The 22,359-nt window shown below is 34.1% G+C and overlaps 1 protein-coding gene and 1 long non-coding RNA gene across 2 annotated transcripts; one reads left to right on the forward strand and one right to left on the reverse strand.

The window, feature by feature from the left end:
* Positions 1-17,431: 17,431 nt before the first annotated feature.
* On the reverse strand, positions 17,432-19,815 carry LOC132284600 (cytochrome P450 736A117-like). The gene is made up of 2 exons (XM_059786711.1): positions 18,778-19,815; positions 17,432-18,215 (listed from the first exon to the last, which is right to left on the reverse strand). The coding sequence occupies exons 1-2, from the start codon at positions 19,705-19,707 to the stop codon at positions 17,607-17,609; spliced, it is 1,539 nt and encodes a 512-aa protein (XP_059642694.1). The 5' UTR covers positions 19,708-19,815; the 3' UTR covers positions 17,432-17,606.
* Positions 19,816-20,726: 911 nt separating this feature from the next.
* On the forward strand, positions 20,727-22,171 carry LOC132284601 (uncharacterized). Its single transcript, XR_009472320.1, has 2 exons — positions 20,727-20,975; positions 21,870-22,171. It is a non-coding gene; the product is annotated as an uncharacterized LOC132284601 (long non-coding RNA).
* Positions 22,172-22,359: the final 188 nt, after the last annotated feature.

A 22,359-nucleotide genomic window follows, 5' to 3' on the forward strand; every position in this document is an offset into this window, starting at 1 on the left:
CCTATATATATATATATATATTTTTTTTTTTCTTTTTCAGAAATATTATATATATAGGGCAAATCATTTCAGCCTCCCAAATAGCCAAATATAGTTTTAGGGCAAATCATTTTAGCCTCCCCAATCGCCTCCATCTCTATTCTCATTCTCAACTCTGCAATTCCACCCCCCCCCGGCGCAACTGCAAACTACAAAATCAACAAGAATCAAAAGTTCAAAACCCTTATCTTTCAGTTTCCATCTCCCACTGTTCCAGTTCGGGTTCGCCGTTCGCAAACCAGACACTAGATCAAAACCAGGCATTATTCCCAGGAAACTCAATGTTCATTTAGTTCCTCACACGCACGATGTTGGATGGTTGAAGACTGTTGATCAGTACTATGTTGGTTCCAACAACACCATCCAGGTCCTCTATCTCTCTATATGCATGTGTATGTGTGTATATAATATATATTACATCAATATCTCAAAATTTTTCTTTGCTTTATTAGTTGATTTTTGAACTCCATGGCACCATATCCCCTCATGTATGTATGGGTTTTGTTTTAATTTTTTTTTTCTGTAATTCAATTTTTATGAAGGTCTATAATTCTATTTTATGGGTTTTGTTTTAATTTTATTTTCTATAATTCAATTTTATGATGAAGGTCTGTAATCAAGGTCTATAATTCTTGTTTTTTAAACTAAATCTTATTTGGTGTAATTCTTTTTTTTTTTAATATATATATATATATATATATATATATATATATATATATATATATATATATATATAACTCTGAATAGCTTTGATGAGCGCTGAAAAGTGCGTATTTAAATCCATTAAATTTAGGTATTCTAGAACCTTTATCTATCTTATTTTCCCGTTTTATATTGATTTTGTATTATTTCCATTTTCAGGTACTTATCCCCAAAATAAGCTAACTCAGCCAAATAAGAGCAGAAATGAAGTAATTCTGGGATGAATCAAAGAAAGGAGCAAAGTAGAGCAAAAGGAAGCAAATGGTGGAATTTCAGCAACTTCGATCGATCTCAAAAAAAGTTTGATCGATTCAACTTCCATCGATCTCAGCACTTCAAGATAGATCCAGGCCATGATGTCATTTTCAGAGATCCTAAAAGTTCGATCGATCCAATATTATTCTCTGATCGATCGAACTTTCTTGTCCTTATCCACATGCTAGATCTTATCTAGTTGTACCACCCTACCAACCACTTTTGTCCTTTTCCCAAAAATATCTTCAAAATATCTCAGATTTGTTTTTATCCAAAAAGGCGCCGCCATTGAGGATCGATCTAGCTTCAATTCGATAGATCTCAGCGATGTTCGATAGATCTCACCCCAAGTTCGATCGATCAAACTTCCCAAATCCCGAGAAAAATCAAAATTCCAGCTCTTTAAAAGTTGTCTCATATCCAATCATGAGAGGATAATAGGTGTATGAGCCCAGCTCATTTGGGGTGATTTTTGACCTACCTATATAAGGAATATGAGCCACTTTTACACATATACACATACTTAGAAAAGATAATACTTAGTGAGGAAGCAAATGAGAGGAAGAGGCTAGAGACATTGGAGACTCTTCATCAACCAAGGAGCAGATTTCTTCCATGGAGCTTGCCCTTGAGGGTTGGAGGACATCATCCATGAGTGGCTAAACATCTTCTTGGGGTTAGAGTTAGCCCTAAGCATGCTTTCTACTTCTTGATTTATGTATTTTTTAGGGAATTTGTATTGTGATTCATGTCTTGACAGTTTTATATATATATATCTTGTTTATTCAATGATTTATATGGTTTAATACTTCTAATTGATCATTTCATTCTATCCATATGTCTATGTATGCTAGAATAGATGTTCATGTATTTGTCTCTATTTCTTGTGTTGTTGATGCATGTCTATGTGTATTAATGTTATAGATCTAGAGATTGTCAAAACATAGTGCTTAATGGAATGTTCTTATGGTTTATTTGATGGTCCATACTCATTTTTTGATAGATTGTACATCTCCCTTAGTTTAATTAGTTTAATTTCATGTCATTAGCTTAGTTGTAGTGTAGTTGTTAAATGGGAAGACAATCCATACTTGTTGTTGATATTCTATACTTATGAAAGCAAGTAACATTTATCTCTAACCTTGTAATGTGTTTGGTTGTGAGCTTAAAGAAGGGATTAATGGCTTAATTTGATATGTTGTGTTATCCACCATGTTGCTTAGACAATATATGCTTAATTTGTCATTCATGCTTATGGAAACAACCACACACACACACTCTTTGTTGCAATACATGTTTTTTCCCTCATTAATCATTCATTAAAGGTGTATAAAAGTATGTTTAGTGGTGATCTCTAAACCCCAAGATCTCTCTATCTCTTTCATTCTCTTAATTGCATTATTGTTTACTTTAGTTTAAATTGCATCTTAGTGTAATTTAACCACCAACCACTATTTTGATCACTCGACCTACTAACCCTAATTTTGATTCCTCAACCTAGTACGACCCTCAATCCCTTGGGACGATCCCTTCTCACTCATACTACATAGTATAGGTGTTAAGCGGTTTATAAATTTAAATTATGATGCCCACTTGACACTAATTTCCAAACTCAAAGTGTTGTGCATTATTTTGTGCACACGCTCGGGGTATCACCATAGTTTTTGGCGTCGTTTCCGGGGATTGATTGATTGGCAACGTCGTATTTGTGGAATCAATTAGGAATTAGTACTCTTTTGATCGTGTCTTTACTTTGTTTTCAATTTTTGTTACTTATTGTGTTTGTTTTTGTTTGACTAAGAGCATTGGGCTAAGAATGTGAGTAAAGGAGTATTTCAAGCAAAGGAGCTAAGCAAGCAAGGAAAAAGGTTAAAATCATAAATAAAAAAAATGCTAAGCTAAAAGCTAAAAATTTAGAGTTAAAGTGCTAAAGGACCTTTGTGAGTTTTTTCTTACTCAAACCCTTTGTTAAATCGTCGGCCAGTGTGGAGGCTTGTATTTCAATTCTTAGATAAATCGTGAGCCCGCGTGGAGGTAATTTACTTTTCTTGCATATTGTTGTTAAAGCATGGAGTATGGGAACATTGTATGTGGAGGAAGTTTGTTAATTATTGACTTGTTGTGAAGGTGAAGTGTTTGTCATTATTTCTTGTTGTGTTGCATTATGCATGCATGGTGGTAGATCATTAAGACCCACTCTTGTCCCTTTAAATTTTCATCTTGAATCCATTATTCGAAATCCTAGGAGAAGAGGTAGTCCTAGTCAATCTATTTCATCAATGGAAGGATACAATGAGGACCATGTGGAGGACCTTGGTCACTTAGACCAACAAGGTATCCTCCACCCCAATGTACATCATGATAACATGCAAGTACCATTAGGCATGCTAATGCCCCTAAAACATGGTTCTTTACCTAAAAAATGTCCCAAACAATGAGAGTGAGTAAACAAATTACTCGTAGGAAATAAACATGCGTATAATGTAAAGTTTTGCAAGTCTTTATAAATTGATATAAATCAATCCATGTTGGTCATGCCACCTAACGTCTATGTTCAATATGGGATTAAAGGATCATCCTCAGTTACATTAGAACATTCATAACATAAGCCAAAATAATAATGCAACTTAGACAACATTGGAACATCAAACACTAAATAATAAAATATAAATTCTCAAAGTAAACAACTTGGAATTGAAATGCGAAATCAATCATACGGATACTTGGACATCACGCCGAAGTAGAACCAGACATTAGGCATCATTTGGGTTACTAGCTAGTGGGTACCGGCCCTTAAGTGCGCACTATAAGATAGAGGGCTCTTAAATCCCCCGTACTAGAGCCATACCCTAGCCATGGTCATTCTTATGACATCCCAAGTTTCCAAAATCAACAAGTAGTGCACAACAAGTATATACATATATATTAAATGCACTTAATCAAATACCATACACAATCAAATTGTGGAAACACACAAGACATGCCCTAAGTCCTCAACTACCATGGCATATAACATAATAAGCCTTGAAAATATCAAAGATATAAATAAACCATAAATTAATTAAATGTAAACTAATTAAATAAAAATTAATTAATTTCTCTAGATTGCAAAATATCTCCAAATAACATGAAATTAACACATATCAAGCAACATACCATGATTAACACAAATATCAAATCAAAAATCTAATTAAGCCACTAAACACTTAATTAATTTTTAATTAACTTAATTAATTAAAAATCTCTTAATTTCAAAAGTCATCCAAAAATTTCAAAATTAATATATGACAAACAACAAGTCATGAGTTATCTAAATATCATATTTTTAATCTCTTCTAAGCATGTTACAACCATAAAATTAAATTATCATTTAATTAAAAATAAAACCCATTTCTAGATCTAAACTATAAACATGTATACAAGTTATATAAACTTCAAAAACATGTAAAACACTAAGATTATAAACATGAAACACCCCCTACCTCACTTTGAGATGAAAATCCCAAATCACACCAAAATCAAACTTCACCAAATGCGACGAAACATCGGGGTTACGACGGCGACAACAAGGAGGGCAAGAAATCCTCTTGTGACAACACCCAAATCCAAGCTTGAACTCATACCCAAGAACTCAAAGTGTTGCAAATCAAAATCCGATCGAATAGAAATCACCGCGTCGTTGATGACATCAAAAAAGTCTTCTTCGGGAAGAGAAAAATCATAGAGGAAGAAGATGAAAAGAGGAGAGAGATGATGGCAGCCCCTAGCTCCATTAATGGTGGCTGGTTGCTGTCTTGGGAAAGTGAAAAAGCAAAAATGACTTTCTCTCTCATCCACCTACCCTAAATAGTTCAAAAAGGTGTCCCGAACAGTCCGAACAAGCCCCGTCTGGGTCCAAAAAGTGAAAATTGTCAAGACGCGCTCGAATAAAAATGGTCCATGAACAAAGTTTTAAAATGGAATTCTAAGATCAACGGAAGAAACGGGGTTGAAAACCGAGTCCCAAGCGAGGAGATATGCCCTGGACAAGTTTAACGACTAAAGGGATTCGAAAATTCAAAATGAAATAAAAATCCAAAAAATAATCTGGAAGTGCCAAAATCAATAAAAAGTGAAAAGGAACCCCATGAAGATTTGAACCGAAAACAAGAAACTTTTCCAAAAACCTTTCATAATTACACAAATACCCCTCCACTAGATAACTCAAAAAGTGAATTTCTCAAAAAGTCTAAAATGAAGTGCCATTCAAAAGATACATTTAAAAGGACCCTAAATACAAAATATCATCAAAATATAATTATAAAAAATACCCCAAGTAAAGAAAACAATTTTCAAAAGTATTTACATTTACGCCCCTACGGGTAAAAGTAAACATCTAGCATGTTTTTTTACAAAAGTAAAATTGCGTATCACATGAAAATCAAGTAAAATGAATGCATGCAAGGCCGGATTCAAATCCAAGCACAACCAGATAGGTTACGCAAAGGAAAACGAAACCGGGAAAAAGACGAAAAAGAAAAATGCCAAAAAAAATAAAAGTGTGAAAATGGCGTGGTCCTCTCGAGGACATTATCAAACCAAAAGAAAGAGTCTCGGAACTATTCCCGAGTACTCAAAACAACTCAAAGTGACGAAAACTCGAACTCGGAAAGGAAAAATCAACGGAAAAAAAAATATATATCCGTAAAATTTAAAAGAATAGAAAGGAAAGAAAATGATCGGGTCATTACGAGGTAAAATCGGGATTCTTATTGTTTCTTTTTATGTTGATGATTTGGTATTTACCGGTAGTGATAGAACAATGATTGATGATTTTAAAAGGGAGATGATGAAAAAATATGAAATGAGTCATTTGGGTTTGTTGCATTACTTCTTGGGCTTTGAAATTTATCAAAAAGAAGAAGGATTTTTTATTTGTCAAAAGAAGTATGCAAAAACTCTTGTTGAAAAATTCAAAATGTTGAATTGCAAATCCGTTTGCATTCCCTGGTTGTGAATGAAAAATTGATTATAGAAGATGGAAGTAAAGAAGCGGATGCATCTCTCTATAGAAGCTTGGTTGGAAGTCTATTGTATTTGACATCTTCAAGACCCGACATCATATATACTACAAGCTTATTATCTCGGTTTATGCACAATCCAGGCCAAATTCAAGTTGGGGCTACCAAGAGGGTGATATATACAAGGTACACTTGATTTTGGCATTTTGTATGAGAAAAATGTTGATACAAAGTTGTTAGGTTTTTGTGATAGTGATTGGGCCAGATGTGTTGATAATATGAGAAGTACTTCTAGTTATGCATTCTCTCTTAGTTCAAGTGTATTTTCATGGGCATCTAAAAAACAAGAAATAGTGGCGTAATCTTCTGCCGAGGCTGAGTATATTTCAGCATCATTAGTAGCGTCATAAGCAATATGGCTAAAGAGAATTTTTTTAAGATGTTGGTGAAAAGCAAAGAGAAGCTACTCCAATTTTATGTGACAACAAATCCAAAATTGCAATGACAAATAATCCCATTTTCCATAGTCGCACAAGACACATTACAATCAAGCATCACTTCATTAGAGAAGTTGTGGAGGATGAAGAGATTCAACTCAAGTATTGTAAGACTGAAGACCAAGTTGCGGACATTTTTACCAAAGCACTTCCAAAAAATAAGTTTGAATACTTTAGAGAATTGTTGGGTGTCACAACATGGCATTAAGGGGTGTGTGTTAAAATTAAAGTAATGCCATGTTCATTGTGTATTTTGGGTTTATTCATATATTTGTTACTGTACATGTATCAAGTGTGTAGATGTATCAAGTGAGTGCATGTATCATGTGTGTGGTTGAGAATTATCTTGAAAAGTTCAATGGTCTATGAGAGAATAGTATATATAGTCTAAAGGATTTATTGTTAAAAGATATCAACACAACAAAGAATTGAATACAAGAATAATAATATTTGTTGCTCATTTCATTCTTCTCCTTTCTTCACTTAGAAATTATTTAGTTGGTTGAAACTACAGCCAACAGAGAAATCCTTCAACAACAGCATAAACTTCTTCCCGTTTTTCACTCCACTGTATTGTAATATTTCCCATTTTTCCTATTTTCCATTTTTCAAGGATTTTTTGATTTTTCTAGATTATTTTAGTCTTCGCCTCATTTTGCGTGTCAGGCACCCTGGGGTATGCCGGGTGAGTTCTGAGAGTTGATTGGGCATTTCTTTGAGTTCAGAACTCTTAGAAATGCATTATTGGCCATTTTGGGATTTTCTAATTTTTCAACTCGGGAGGTCCCAGATGGGACCTGCAATCGGAGTTGTAACGCACAGGGACTATTTTTCGGGTTTGTTGCATTTCATGCATTATTATTATGTTCATAATTACTTGGTTGTATGATTAATTATGTGGTTACAAGTGTTTAATATGTGTGTGTGTGTGTGTGTGTGTGTGTGTATATGTATATTAATGTTAAGGAAGATATTTTTTTTATAAGCCATGGGACCTACCATCCTTAGCCTTAACTAATGTTGATCATTTTCATTAGCTCTCTCTCACGCCATTTCCCTCTGTTATTGCAATTTCTTTTTTTTCTTTTTCTTCCACCAATTTAACCTTAGACTACACCAAACTATTGTGATTTTGACTTTACCACTGAAAGCAAAGTCGACGAGCACGATGAGGGCTACGTTTTGATCAAAGCAAAGTCCCGTTTGAACCACCTTGGTGATTTTAAATTTTGGGAGTTTTCTTTGGTTTGCTTTCCATTTGTGAGGTAGGGGTTTTCTAAGCCACATCTTCTTGGATTTTGGTGAATTTCCCTTTTAATTTGACTAAAAGCATACTAAATTGTATAATTGTTTTATGAATATTATAATTTTGTATGTATATTAAGCATGAAGAGGTACCATATGTGTTAAATATGCTAAATTACATATTTAGCTGAGTTGTGGTAAAGATATATAAGCTTGATTGAATTATCACTATATGCCTTTCTTGTTAAAATGCCATGATTTATAGATATGAGAATGTGATGTTGTGTGGAAATTCATGTTCTAAGCATGCTTACATAATGTTGATATTATGTATAGAAGTTTGTATTGCCATGGCATTGAAAGGCTTGCAAAAATTCATACATTACCATTGGGCATGCAAAAGGGAAAAACTGTTTTTAAAAGCAATAAAAATTGTTTTGGAGAAAAGTTTTGAAATGGTTTGCGAAAACCCAGGCACTTAGGAGTTACCTAGTGGTCCGTGGTGTTAATGTGATCTAGAGGGAACTAGGGAGAGATCCTAGCGTGGTTGAGCTACCTAGACCCAAAATGACGCCCTAGAACTGTCTTGTGGTCAAGGATAGTTAGCCAATCCTTCTCTTGTGATGCCATAAAGCTGCTATTGGTCGGGTTGCATTAACGATTTGGAATGGTAAAACGGAAATGTTTTGGAAAACGAGGATCGATATTGCATGACATTGCATTCCATTAACACGGTATGACTTGTTCATGGCTTGGTTGTTATTGTTATTATTATAATCTCTTCCGGCACAATATAATCCCGTACTCGTATATTCTATGCTTTGTTTGGATTCACGAGGTCATTAAGAGGTGTGTTTTAGGAACCTCCTACTGAGCGGTTGAACTCACCCCTTATATTAATATTTTCAGGTCTTGGAAATGAAGTGGCGGATGACGTTCCACCACAGGCATAAACGGATTTTAGATGATTATTTTGTCACCTTTTTGTATTTAAGTCTCATTTCTTTATAACCATGGTAAAACTTGTACAGCTTTGTATATTTTATGGCCTGTAATTGTAATTATAAACCTTGATAGTATTTTGATGCAATGTATTCTGAGAATGGCCATTGAAGTATGTAATGAATATGTTGGTACATTTGAATTGGGTGGGATGATGGTGGGTTATCTTGTGAACCCTATTGACATTTATGATTATGTGTAATGTTTCCAATTTTTACCATTTTTTATTTTTTATAATTTTCTTATTTTTCGAGGGTATTTTTGTCTTTTCTTATTTTGCGTGAAAGACACCGTGGGGTATGCCGGGTGTGTCTGAGAGTTAGTAAGGGCATTCCATTGAGTTCAGGACTCTTGGAAATGTAATGGTTGTTATTTCGGCATTTTTCTATTTTCAGGCCTAGAGGTCCCAAGTGGGACTTGCTATCAGAATTGTTATGCATGGGAGTTGTGTCACGGGTTTACTACATTTCATGCATAATTATTTTGTGCACAATTGCATTGTTACAAGTTAAAATTGTGTGGTTGAAATTTAATTTATATATATATATATATAAAGGAAGATTTTTATTCATTGGTGAGACCCACCACCAATTAATCATTTTATGGACATGAGGCCATTACTTGGCCTCATTTTTCTCTTTCTATCTCACACAGGCTCTCTCTCTCTCCATAACTTTTCTTTTTCTTTTTCCTTTCACAATCTTCAAGCTTTGATTTCTCTTCAACCATTGGGAATTTAATAGTGCCACTTAAGGCAAAGTTAGAGAGCTCATTGAGCTCTTCGTTTTGATCGAAGTAAATCACCATTTGGCCAACCTTGGGATTTTTGAAATTAGGGCTTGGAATTGGGGCTTTTTGCATCCTTTAAGGTAGGAGTCTCTAATACCCACATTCTTTGATTTTAATGAATTTTCTCCTTAAAATTTGGCTATAGCATGTTTTAATTTCATGAAAATTGCTTATGCTTTTATGGGCTTTGTGTATTTAATATGATAATTATATATCATGTGATAATTGAGCATATGTATATTGACTTTTTGAATTGTATGAGAAGACATGTTAAAGTTGAATTTATATGCCTAATATGCCATGTCTTAAAAATGTGAGGTTGATTTTGTGAATGGTTGTATACTAGTTTTTTTTTTAAAAAACAAGCTTGATGTTATTATGATATGTAAGATTTCAATATTGACATGGCATGGAAAGGCATGATGCATTCATGCATGACATTGGGCAATAAAAAGGGAAAAATTTGATTTGAAATGGAAAGAATGAAAAATATTTTTAGGGAAAAGTTTTTGAACAAATGTTTGCAAAAACCGGTCGCCTAGGAGTATCCTAGGGTTCGTGGTGTTAATAGAACCTAGAAGGAACTAGGGGGACTGCCCTAGCGTGATTGAGTTACCTAGGTGCCAAATGACGCCATGGAGTTGCCATGGGTCAGGGATAGTTAGCCAATCCTTCTCTCGTGCCATCATAGAGTTGTCATAGGACGGGTTACGTTAACGGTTTGGAAGTGATGATGGAAAAGGTTTTGGAAATGGGGAGCGACATTGTACGTCATTGCATTTCATAGCATGGCATGGCTCGTTTAAGGTTTTGATATGTTGTGTTGATTTTGTTGTTAAGTTTTTCCCCAGTATGGCATGATCCCGTTTTTCTTTATTTTCTATTCATTATATGAATTTACGGGGTCATAAGAGGTATGTCTTAGGCGCCTCATACTGAGCATTATGCTCACCCCTTATCTTTAACATTTTCAGGACACGAAAGGGAAGTGATGAACAACCATCCCCACAAGCTTGGACAAGATTAAAAAATCATTTTATTATCTCTTGTAATTAAATTTCCATTTTTTTTTTTTTTTTTTTTTTTTTTTTTTTTTTTTTGTAAAGCTTTAATATGATATGTATAATTTTGTAACTAGTAGCCTTATGTCTATGATTACGCTCCTTGAATATGTATAAGTGTAATTTAAGGGAAGCAAGCCATGGATGGGAATTCATTTTGATTCAAAGTGGTACATGTAAGGCCTTAAGGCCATACCTTGATGTATTACAGACTTATTTAACTTCAAATGACATAATGGACTCATGTACAGTTTTATTCGAATGTAATGATACCTAGTTATGTTAATTTGATTGCCATATGCATGATTTGGGATAGGTTTAGACTTTAAATAGGATCACTAAGGGACCAAGGGGGTGCCCATGTGCACAAATGCTTGATTTTAGGCTTTTCTAAGCATTTTTCAGGGTCCTGGTCTTCTAGAACCGGTTCAACTTTCATGGAACCGATTCAAGGGTGTAATTGGTTCACGTTTGGGAATTCTGCCCATATGGAACCGGTACCAGGATTTGGGAACCGGTTCAATTCCTCCAATGGACTTTTTAGCTTTCACAGTTTTGTCAGCTTGGATCACCTGACTTCGTGTGGTCATAACTTCTTTGTTCCAAACCCAAATAGGGTCATTCTTGAGTTTATTTTCAAGGATTTTGAGTTAGCTTTCCAATGAGAATAAACCTCATCTTCAAATTCTATTCATATTGAAAGTTATGATTATTTTAGTAGAACAGTGTTGAAAATTTCCCTTGAACCGGTTCGGGTCGTTTCATTATGGGATATAGTATCGCATTTGCCGTGAGTTGGGAAAGGTTTCTTAACAGGTTTTGGCTCACAAACGAGCCCGGTTGATTACAGGACCTTAAAGCCCTTAGATGACCTCGGGTTCGGATAAGGACCCAGATAACGATTCGGACCCCCGAGTTCAGGTCGTTACATGTACTTCCTCCCGAAAGCAGCCCTAGATACCAGATCATTCATTAGCAACGTGAATATTTTGCTTAAATTCAATGCTAAGGATTGTAATACCCCTAATTTCAAAAGGATAGTCTCGGTATTATGTTAAATGTTTTAATTGCATTTTTATTTATTTATTTGATTATTTGGTTATTTGAATTAATTGCATTTTTATTTATTTATTTGATAGTTTTGTTATTTGAATCAAATGCTTAATTGAAATTATGTGCTTAAAATGTTTTTATTTGAATTGAAGGATTAGTTGATTTGTTTGTTTAATTATAATAAATTATTGATTAAATATTTATTTTCTTTTTTTTTTATTTTATGAATATGGTTAGTAGTAATGAACCAACCAATTGGATCCCATGAACTACTTAGATAGGAGGTTTAATGCATGGATAGTTGTATATGTGTGTGTGTGTGTATATATATATATATATATATATATATATATAAGGAAAGTAACTTGTTAATTCATATTATGGTAACGTTAGTATTAATAAATAATCTGATGTATATATTTTATATATTTATATAATAAGGATATACATAGACTATATACGTAACATATCTTTAGTTACCTTTTTTAATATTTTAGTTTTTTTTTTTTCAATTAAGTTGACTTAGTTTGGGAAAGGGATTAAGGTTATTATTTAGCCTATAAATATATAATCATAGGTTTGTAAAAAGGGCTAGAAATATTCACATAATATATTTTGGAAGAAAAGGCAGAGAGTTTAAGTAAGAGTAAGAAGGAGGTTAGGGTTTTTTATCAAATCCTTAAAGCAAGTTCTAAATCTTCTATTCTCCTTTGATTCATAATCTATACATGCTCGATTAGGTCCAGGTTATTTAATTAAATTAATTGAACCTATTTGCATGATTAAAACTGAAATTATAGTGTTTGTATATATGTAATGGGTTTGTGTATATGCTTTGTAATTTGGACAAATTGATGCATGATGTGCATTCTACAATATTTTAATAATGTTTATGAATTGTGTTGGATTTATTTGGACGTTCTGGGAGGTTGAATTAGAGATTTGAAGGTCCAACAATGGAGGTTCGTAGGAAGAAATTCGTTAAAGAATAAGAGGAACAGCGCAGGGTTCGGCAGACCGATACAGGGCTTCGGTCGACCTAAGTAGGGCTATCGGCCGACTGGTATGGGCCATCGGTCAACTGATAGAGCTGTATTAGCAAACTGAAATAGGATTTCAGTCTATTGATTCAGTACTGGAGTTTGGGTTTTGTCTGGGATTTTGCCTACTATTCACAATATGTTATTAAATCTGTTTTAAAGATTTTCAAATTGTTAACTTAGATTTATGAAGGATTTTAAACGCATGATTTAAAGTACCCATGCTAAGTATGAAATATAGTTAATTTAAGAGATTAAATTAATTAAATATAGTTGGATTAAATTGCTTTAAACAATTATTTAGATTTAAATTAATTTAATCAGATTGTAGAGGAGTACAATTAATTGAGATACATATTATTTTCTTATGAGGTAAATTAAATGCATGCTAATTAGAATTATTATTTTGCTCAATTAAATGCAAATGATATATATATGATTTATGCCATGTTTATTTGGATTTTTAGATGTAAAAATAATATTTGCATCTTTAATGGATATGAAAACCTTTATATGGTTATTATTTGGATTAGTGCACCATTATGGGATAGGGACACTTTAGGAATGGATTAACGGAATAGTTAAGTCCAACCTATTTATATTTATATGGGAATAGATTAACCATAGAGTTAAGTCCTACTTATTCATGTCAAGTCAACGGAACAGCTAGATGACATATTGTTAAAATAATACTTGGATAATTTTATTTTTATATGAATAGGATGGACATTATATATCTAAAGTAAATACCATGATATGAGCTTGAGTCTCAGGATCAGTGGTTAGAGTGCGTATATTGTTAGGGATGTGTAGCTAGATATAGTGTAGTTGTGTGCCCTGGTAGATCTAGGTATTCATGCCCACTATATGTGTATTTTGCATGTTGCTTACTATTCAGGTTGAGGTAACCCTTTAGTCTAGTGAGGTTTCTTTAGTGTGTGTGTGTGTGTGTGTGTGTGTGTGTATATATGGACTATTAGTTATTGTTGAATTAATTAGGATGTATATGAGTTCTGAGTCTCTATTTGGGATGTAGTAGATTAGAACTTATTTGTGGACCTGATCCACCATTATTTTTCAGGCTTTCGTCAGTTCCAAGCTTAGGAATTGCTCGTGCTAAGCAGAGACGATCTTTTCACTCCTCCGTCTTAACGTAGGATTTTCTTCTTTATGTTTTAGTTTTGGATTTTAATAATTTCAGTTGGACTTTGGATTAGGGGTCCACATGATGGATTCCTAAGTTGTAATTTTAATTAATTACTGGTATCAGAGGATTTAGTATAGTGGAGGATTATTGTTGGATTAATTAATGAGTATTTATTATTTAGTTCCCTTCAGCTTATTATTTATTTATTTATTTATTATTCTTTTTATATTAAATGCTTGTTTAAATATTAGTTGTTTGATATCCTTCGGTTCTGTGTTTGGACTTGATCACCCGTGGCTCTAGAATCGAGGGGTATCACAAGGATAAACAAGATGATTCTTTAATCTTCCTCATTAGGAGGGCTATTTTTTCTTCTTTGACAATATGAAAAAACTGAACTCTTCTATTACTTAGAAGCTGGAGTACAAAAATGCTTTTCATCTGCCTCCAAAACTCACCATAATGGGCCGTGGTCATTTCCTTTGAATCGTAGAAAAGCAGTTTAGCGATGCTCAATTTCGGCCTGTTTGAAAAGACAGGATCATTTGTTCTCATGATCTCTCGAGTAGCGTTAGCGGAGGAGACAATGAGTTTTGGTGCGCCACCGAGGTGAATTAGTATAAGAGGCCCATGTCATTGAGCTAATAATCGGAGTGAGCGGTGAAGGAGCAAATCTAGTCGGTAGAAGTTTTCAATAATTGGGAGCTTTGGTGGTGAAGGTGGTAGGTGTTTGTTGATAATAGAAGTATTAAGAAGCCATTTCTTGATGAGGAATGCTATGAATAATAATTAATAAAGGAAGACAAGAGAAGAAAAATGGGTGCGAAAGAAATGAAGTCCGTAGTTGATCCATCAGATGCAGAAAACTAAAGAAATTTGTTTTTTTGTGTATTGGCGCACACTTGTTTTTAAACTAATGAGGATTTCATTATGTGTATAGATTTGATTAAACAATACCCCTCAGGTTTGCCTTTATTGCTTAAGTTTAAACCTCCCCTCAGGTTTGGTTAACTTTGTCCTGACATTCCCTTCCGTTAGTTGACCATCAGAAAAGTCAAAAGTCAACTAATTTAAAAAATATAATGTCAAAACTACCCTTCCCTAATTTCAGTCATTTTAATTTGGACACAAATATCAACCTAAATTAACTTAGATATATCATTTTAATTTAGGTATAAGCCATGAATCAAAGAAGTGCATGTACCATATGTGTAAGAATCTGAAATACACTTATGATTGAGAATCTCATGAAAAATCTGAAAAACATCATCAAGAGTTTCTAATCTAGTTTCGTTCCTGGTTTGTTCTTTAAATCAATCTGATAAAATCATTATGAAATTAATTAATATTATGAAGATATATATTTTTAAATCAATCCAATAAAATTATTATGAAATTGATTTTGAGTTATGATACACAATTTAAGTGATTAATAATATAAATTAATCACAATATGATTACTTAATATATTTTATATAATGTTCATAATATGATGTCATATTTTTTCTCTATTTATTTCTTTCTTCTTTTTTCCTTTTCATTTTATGAATTAAATTGATTAAAAACACTAAAACATTAGTTAGCATAAAGCATATAATTAGCTTTACCAATCATATGCCTAAATTAAACATACAACAATATGTTAGTATAATTTCACAATATGTTTAATATATGCCTCAATGAAACATATAATTCAATGGAAAATGAAATAAAAAAAATCAAGGTCTGACGTCATCTATGACCTAGTTGGTCTCAAACTCATTTATGGCCTTACACTTCTCATCTTCACTAGTTAAGGGTAGTTTTGGCATTATATTTTTTTAATTAGTTAATTTTTGACTTTTTAAATGGTCAATTAACTAAAGGGGGTATCAGGGTAAAGTTAACTAAACCTGATGGGAGGTTTAAACTTTTTTTTTTCACTAGTTTAATCTGTGGGCAATAAAGGCAAATCTGAGGGGATGTCAAAGCATTTAACCCGAAGAATAAGTGTCTTAATTTCTTGGACTTCCATGTCCCGATTGAATATTTTCTATAAATCGTGTTTGTTAACTCACTTAAAAAACAATTGAAAATCAAGAGAATTATTATTAGCTAATACCAACTTGTTAATTTGGTGTTATTTAATAAAATTGAAAATTATTGGGGCTGAATTTTAAGTATTGCAAATTCAGATTTTACATATATATATATATATATATATATATATATTACTATTTTCATTTCATAAAAGGTCTCTTTTTGGAAAAATAATTTTTTATGAGTGTAATTTTTAATATTTTTTATTATAATAAAAGAAAATGAATTTTCAAATATACCATTCTATGAAATTACATGCCTTATTACTTCCAAGACAAAAAATAAATTAATATTAAAAATCTTCAATAAATACTAGTTCATTTTTTTATTTAGGATAATTATTTTGCACAACCACTCGGTCCAGTGCAAGTAAAATAGTTGGGGGAATGTTATTTTGATTTGGGCCCTATTGGCGTGGCTTCCGGATGTAAAAAGTTCTTTCAGTATAATGGATAACGGGGGATTCTAAGAATAACTTTGTAGAAAAGAATTTAAAAATAAAAAGGCATTTGGGTAACCTCATTTTGTGAAGTCCTTCCATTTACAAATGTGATTTTAGATACATATTACCTGTTTTGAGACAAAATGATCAAATTAAGTCATGCTATTTCGAGTTTACACTAATATTTTTACATAATATATCTACCTTATGTTTGACACAATTATTAAATCATATTAGTACCAGATTTGTCATCTCAAATATATGGGCACTTTTTTAATTCAGGATGACATGTGAATCTATGCTATATGAACTCTTCAAAAGCATATGAAGTATCCGTGTCAAGGGCCGGACACTTTTGAATTTTCAATCCTCTAAAATAGTTCTGATTTACGAATTTTCTAATAATTTTTTTTTTTTTTTTTTTTTTTTCCCTCTTTTATACACGGAATGATAGAATGGCGAAATTTAGAAAAATTTTAGGAAGATATCTCTCCATCAAAACTATATATTATCGTATCATTCATATCTTTTGTTAGATGGACTGCCTTTTTCATGGTCACTATTAGATTAATCACTGTCTTTTTCTATTAATTTTGTTGTCAATCTTATCAAGGCTCCTGACAAGTTTGTTTGTGTAGCTCTTTTTTATCTCTCTGAAAATTGTCAAGGAACTTTGTCATTTGGCCCATCTCTTGGTGGTCCCTGTTTGATTGGTGACGAAGTGTTGCCATTCAGGATTCTGACAGATCCAATGAACTTCAATAATTTTGCTATCCTTATCATCTGTGGAATCTTTTCCAACAGTGATGATAATTTTGCCATTCAGCATGTGAAGTATCCTTGACAGATTCAATGAACTTCAATATCATCACTGTTAGGCTCTTTGTAACAGTGATGATATTTCATTTTGTCACTTGCGTTGATTGATCTCTAATATTATATCATTAACCGAAAAAATTATATACTGGGTTAGTCACCTTGGCAGCATCCTGTATCCAAGTGCAATCCTGTGTTCAGTACAGAATTACATTCCAATATTCCTCCATCTATATCAGACAAGACGAGTGTAACACAAACAAATGTGAGAAGTGAGAGAGTTTTTTTTGAAAGTCTTTAGTTCATATTATCTAATTCACAATCCAATAATGCTTTAAGCTAAGACTACTTGGTCTATATTTACACACACTCACTCTAAATATGTTTTATTCTCGAAAACAAGAAACATGCAACAAACATGACAATGTCACGGATTACACTAGCAAGAACATGGAGTTGCAACAGCAAGGAGAGGTATTCTTCTGCGGAATGTTACACCAGGGCATTCAGTCATGTCCAGATGTTCTGCCCTGGCTCCACCAGGCAATGCCCAATTGAACTTGTGCACGAGATTTGCTAACACAAACTCATTGGTGGCCATTGCAAAGGAGATTCCTGGGCAGCCTCTCCTGCCAGCTCCAAATGGAATCAATTCAAAGTCATGCCCTCTGAAATCTATAGAAGAATTCAAGAACCTTTCAGGATGAAACACTTCAGGTTCAACCCATGTCATGGGGTCTGTTCCGATTGCCCAAGCATTGATAATAACCATTGTTCCGGCTGGAATGTCATAGCCCATTACTCTGACATCTTCGCTCGCTTCACGTCCGTGTACCGTGAGAGGAGGATGCAAACGAAGAGTTTCTTTTATCACTGCTTTAAGGTAGTACATTTCCTCCAGATCATCAGCTGTTATGTCTGGTTTGCCTTTAAGAATCTCTCTCACTTCATTTTGCGCTTTATTCATGACTCCTGGGTGTCTTAATAGCTCTGTCATTGCCCATTCTAGGACTGCAGAGGTGGTATCAGTTCCAGCAGAAAAGATGTTCTACAAGAATTAGAAGATAAAACAACTTCAGATGGTTAGTAAAGTTCAATATATGTGAGTATCCTTGATGTGAATATCCCTGCGACTAGCCATCATGCACACACACACACAGGGGGGAGAAAGCGGCAGAGAGAGCATGACAAAAAGTTAAATAGTTTCAGCTGCATTCTGTTTTCATTGGAAAGTTGAGACTTGGTCAATGCTCTTTGCATTAAAAATTGTTCTCACCGGATTGGATCAGATTCACGAGGCTAGTTGAATATATCTGGTGAGGCTAGTAATTGGGAAATATCTAGTAAGAGTACTTTGACTGGATTACCATAAGTTTGGAAAGCAGCTCTTCACTTGAAGCCTCTTCCCTTTCTGCTAGTAATTCAACAGGATATACTACAGCTTTGTTGTTTTCTGATGCTGATGCTTCATTTTTATTTTTCCTTGTTTAGATGATGTGGTGTCTGTATTGTTGTGACTCCTTAGGAGTGGGTGTTGTGTTGTATTTTGCTGGTTCTTTAATAAAATTATACATTGCGACACAGAGAGAGAGAGAGAGAGAGATCCTCACCAAGATGAGAGCTTTGATGCAATCTCTATCAACAGCACTATTGTCTTTATGGATCCTAAGCAAAATATCTAGGAAATCCTCGCTGTCTTCGTCTTCAACTCTCTCATCGCCATTACTCTTCCTTTTCAGGACATTCATACGCTCTTCAACTACTTGCTCCAGGAATTCATTAATCTCTTTTGCAACTCTGTCCACTTTGGCATAAAGACCAGTGACATGATTGATCCATCCAAGCCATGGAATGAAGTCCCCAACATCAAAGCTGCCTAACAACCCCAAGAACTCCTTCAATTGCCGCATAAACTTCTTCCCATCTCCCCATCCACTGTACTTCCTCCCAAAAGCAGCCCTGCATACCACATCATTCGTTAGCAGCGTGAACATTTCACTTAAATTCAATGGCGAGGATGAAGAATATGATTCTTCCATCTTCTTCATCAGGAGGGCTGTTTCTTCTTCTTTGACAAAGTGAAAAGATTGAACTCTTCTATTACTTAGAAGCTGGAGCACAAAAATGCTTTTCATCTGCCTCCAGAATTCACCATAAGGTGCCATGGATACATCCTTGTAATCGTAGAGAAGCCGTTTAGCTATGATAGATTTCCGCCTGTTTGAGAAGACAATATCATGTGTTTTCATGATCTCTCGAGCAGCGTCAGCGGACGAAGCGACCAGTGTCGGCGTGCTGCCGAAGTGAAGCAGCATGAGAGGGCCATATCTTTGAGCTAAAGATCGGAGTGGATGGTGAGGGAGCGAGCCCAGTTGGTGGAAGTTCCCTATAATTGGGAGCTTTGGTGGTGAAGGTGGTAGGTGTTTGTTGATAGTAGAAGTATTGAGGAGCCATTTCTTGATGAGGAACGCTATGAATAATAAAGGAAGCCCAGAGAAGAAATATGGGTGCAGAAGAAATGAAGTCAATAGCTGCTCCATCAGATTCAGAAAACTAGACAGATTTGTTTTTGTGTGTTCACCAACGCTTATTTAGCTCTGACCTCCCGTATCAGCATGCCCGTTAAATTTCAGTCAAATAAAAATTTTAACAGATTTGTTTTTGTGTGTTCACCAACGCTTATTTAGCTCTGACCTCCCGTATCAGCATGCCCGTTAAATTTCAGTCAAATAAAAATTTTAAATGCCCAAACTATCCCTACCAGCATCACTTTAAAAGGTTTTTAATCTCTCTTTTTCTGTAACTGACCAAGACCACATACAGCTTTACCAGATACAAAGTTATTAACCTTCAATCACTAGAAACACTACCAATTCATGTATAATATATATAGTTTATCTCCATTTTTCAACTGGAATCATAGCTTCATGAATGCATAAAATAAAATTAAAACTAACATGTTAGTGATTTAGCGGTATTCGATTCTTACTTCTTAAAGAGAGGTTAGGGTTCGAGTCTCCATGAAGGCATGTGTCTGTGAATACCAAATAGAAAAAAAAAAAAAAAATAATTAAAAAAATTACAGAGCCAATCATGTAATGTTACCGATTTTTCCTATTTTCTATTTTCTGGAATTTAATTGATTTTCTAGATTATTTTAATCATTTCCTCGTTTGGCGTGCCACGCGGGCCCCAAAGGGCGTTTTGGTCATTTTGAGCCGAGGGTTTTAAATGTGTGTTTTATTTGTCATTCTAAGTCAATTAGAAATGACGGTTTCATTTTTAGAATTTTTCTGAAGTCGGGACGATTTCCGGACTCGGGAACTTCTCCCGGTTTTCTTATCCTAAGGGAGGGGCATCATCGGCATTTCACATGTGTTTGTGTATTTATATTCATGTATGTATATTGTATTAGTGGAATTAAGTGGAGGGTGATATTTTGTAATGTTGTGATATATATGTATATATATATAATTAAGGTTAAAAGAAAAAGAAATAAAACAAGTGGGCCCCACCACTATTAAAAACATTAAAAAGGCCATAAGGCCATTACAGATGCTCTCTCTCGGCAGTTTCCAAGTTCTCTCTCTGGACCATTTGTTTTATTTTTTGCCTTCACCATTCAAACCTTGATCTTGCTTTTTTCCTTTGGGAATTTGGTAGAACATTGTGAAGCAAAATTGTTGAGCTCGTCGAGGCCGTCAATTTGATAGGAACCAATCATCATTTGGTGCACTCCAAGGAGTTCAAAATTCTAGGGTTCTTGGGCTTGGATTTGGGGATTTTAGGAGTTTTTACTTCCATTAAGGTAGGGGTGTTCTAATCTATAATTTCTTGGCTTTTGGTGAATTTTTCCCCTTAAATTTGATTCTAAGCATGCTAAATTTTAATTACTTAGCTTGTTATTGTTGTAGTTCTTTGTAATTATAATGATAATTGTACTCCTTGTGTTATTTGAATTCATATAAATAAGCATGCTTAGTGTTTAATGTGTTGTATGTTTCCATGATTATTTATTTATTTATTGTCTTGAAGAAAAATGGATGCTATGGTTATAAATAAATAAAGGAAAGGAATGTTTAGAAATTTTCATTAAATTGTGATGATAATGTAAATGGAAATGTGTGAAAGTATATAGTTAAATTAATGATTTGAAGCATGAAGTATTCATACATCCATTGGGAAAGAGAAAGGGGGAAAAATAATTGTTAGAACAAATAAAAATTGTTTTGGGGAAAATATTTTCTAAAAGTGTTGTGAAAACCGGACGCCTAGGAGGCGCCTAGTGGTTCGTGATGTTGATGTAGTCTAGAAGGGAATGTAGTTGAGTTAACTAGGCCGGGTGCGACGCCTTGGAGGTGCCTTGTGGTCGTGGATAGTTAACCAACCTTCTTTTCGTGACGCCATGGAGGTGCCTTGGGTCGGACTACACTAACGGTTTGGTTGTTGAAACGGAATTGTTTCGGAAATGGGGAGTGACATTTGCATAACATTGCACTTCATGACATCGTGGTAAATTTGTGATTGGTTGATATTTGTTATATACTTGTTATTGTGGTTGAGAATGGGTGTTTTCCGATGGCATGATCCCGTTCACTTTTTATCTATTCATTGTATGGATTCACGGGGACATAAGAAGTGTGTCTTAGACACTTCCTACTGAGCTTATGCTCACCCCCTTATTTTTAACATTTTTTTTCAGGATATGGAAAAGAGGTGGCGGACGACGGTCCACCACAGGTTTAGATTAGCTTGAAGACCCATTCTATTTTGTTATCTTTTGTATTAGACTCTAATATTTTGTAAATGTAATATTAACTACCTTGTGACACTTTAGTTTAATTAGTATAATGTTGTAAGTTATGGACTTTTAATTCTAGCTACATTTTATGGACTGTAATTTGATGTAACTTAAGTGGGTTCCATGTTTGGATGAGATGGAGGAACGGGACTTTTATATGTATGTAACTATTTTGGGAATGTAGTATAATATTTGAATTGTGCGTTGGGACAGGATAAGTTAGATTTAAGGCCCAATTAGGCCATTGCATTTCTTTTTTGTATTTCTACAGGTTGTTGAGGGACATTTTCTGCGAAAGTCATGCCGAAATTTTTATAGATTTTTATTATTATTTTAGTATCTTTTCGAGTCGTTACAAATTTGGTATCAGAGCCATGGTTCGAATACCATT

Source organism: Cornus florida, unplaced genomic scaffold (assembly GCF_030987335.1).
Source record: "Cornus florida cultivar Cherokee Brave unplaced genomic scaffold, ASM3098733v1 CherokeeBrave_3.0.0_Hap2_Chr11, whole genome shotgun sequence".
NCBI lineage: Eukaryota > Viridiplantae > Streptophyta > Magnoliopsida > Cornales > Cornaceae > Cornus > Cornus florida.

What these genes read in the sequence shown, in the direction of transcription:
- LOC132284600 (XM_059786711.1), bottom strand. Translation starts at nt 19,707, where the DNA reads ATGGAGCAGCTATTGACTTCATTTCTTCTGCACCCATATTTCTTCTCT. An exon ending in GCATCAAAGCTCTCATCTTG is followed by an intron (nt 18,216 to 18,777) that starts GTGAGGATCTCT and finishes TAATTCTTGTAG; the next exon opens with AACATCTTTTCTGCTGGAAC.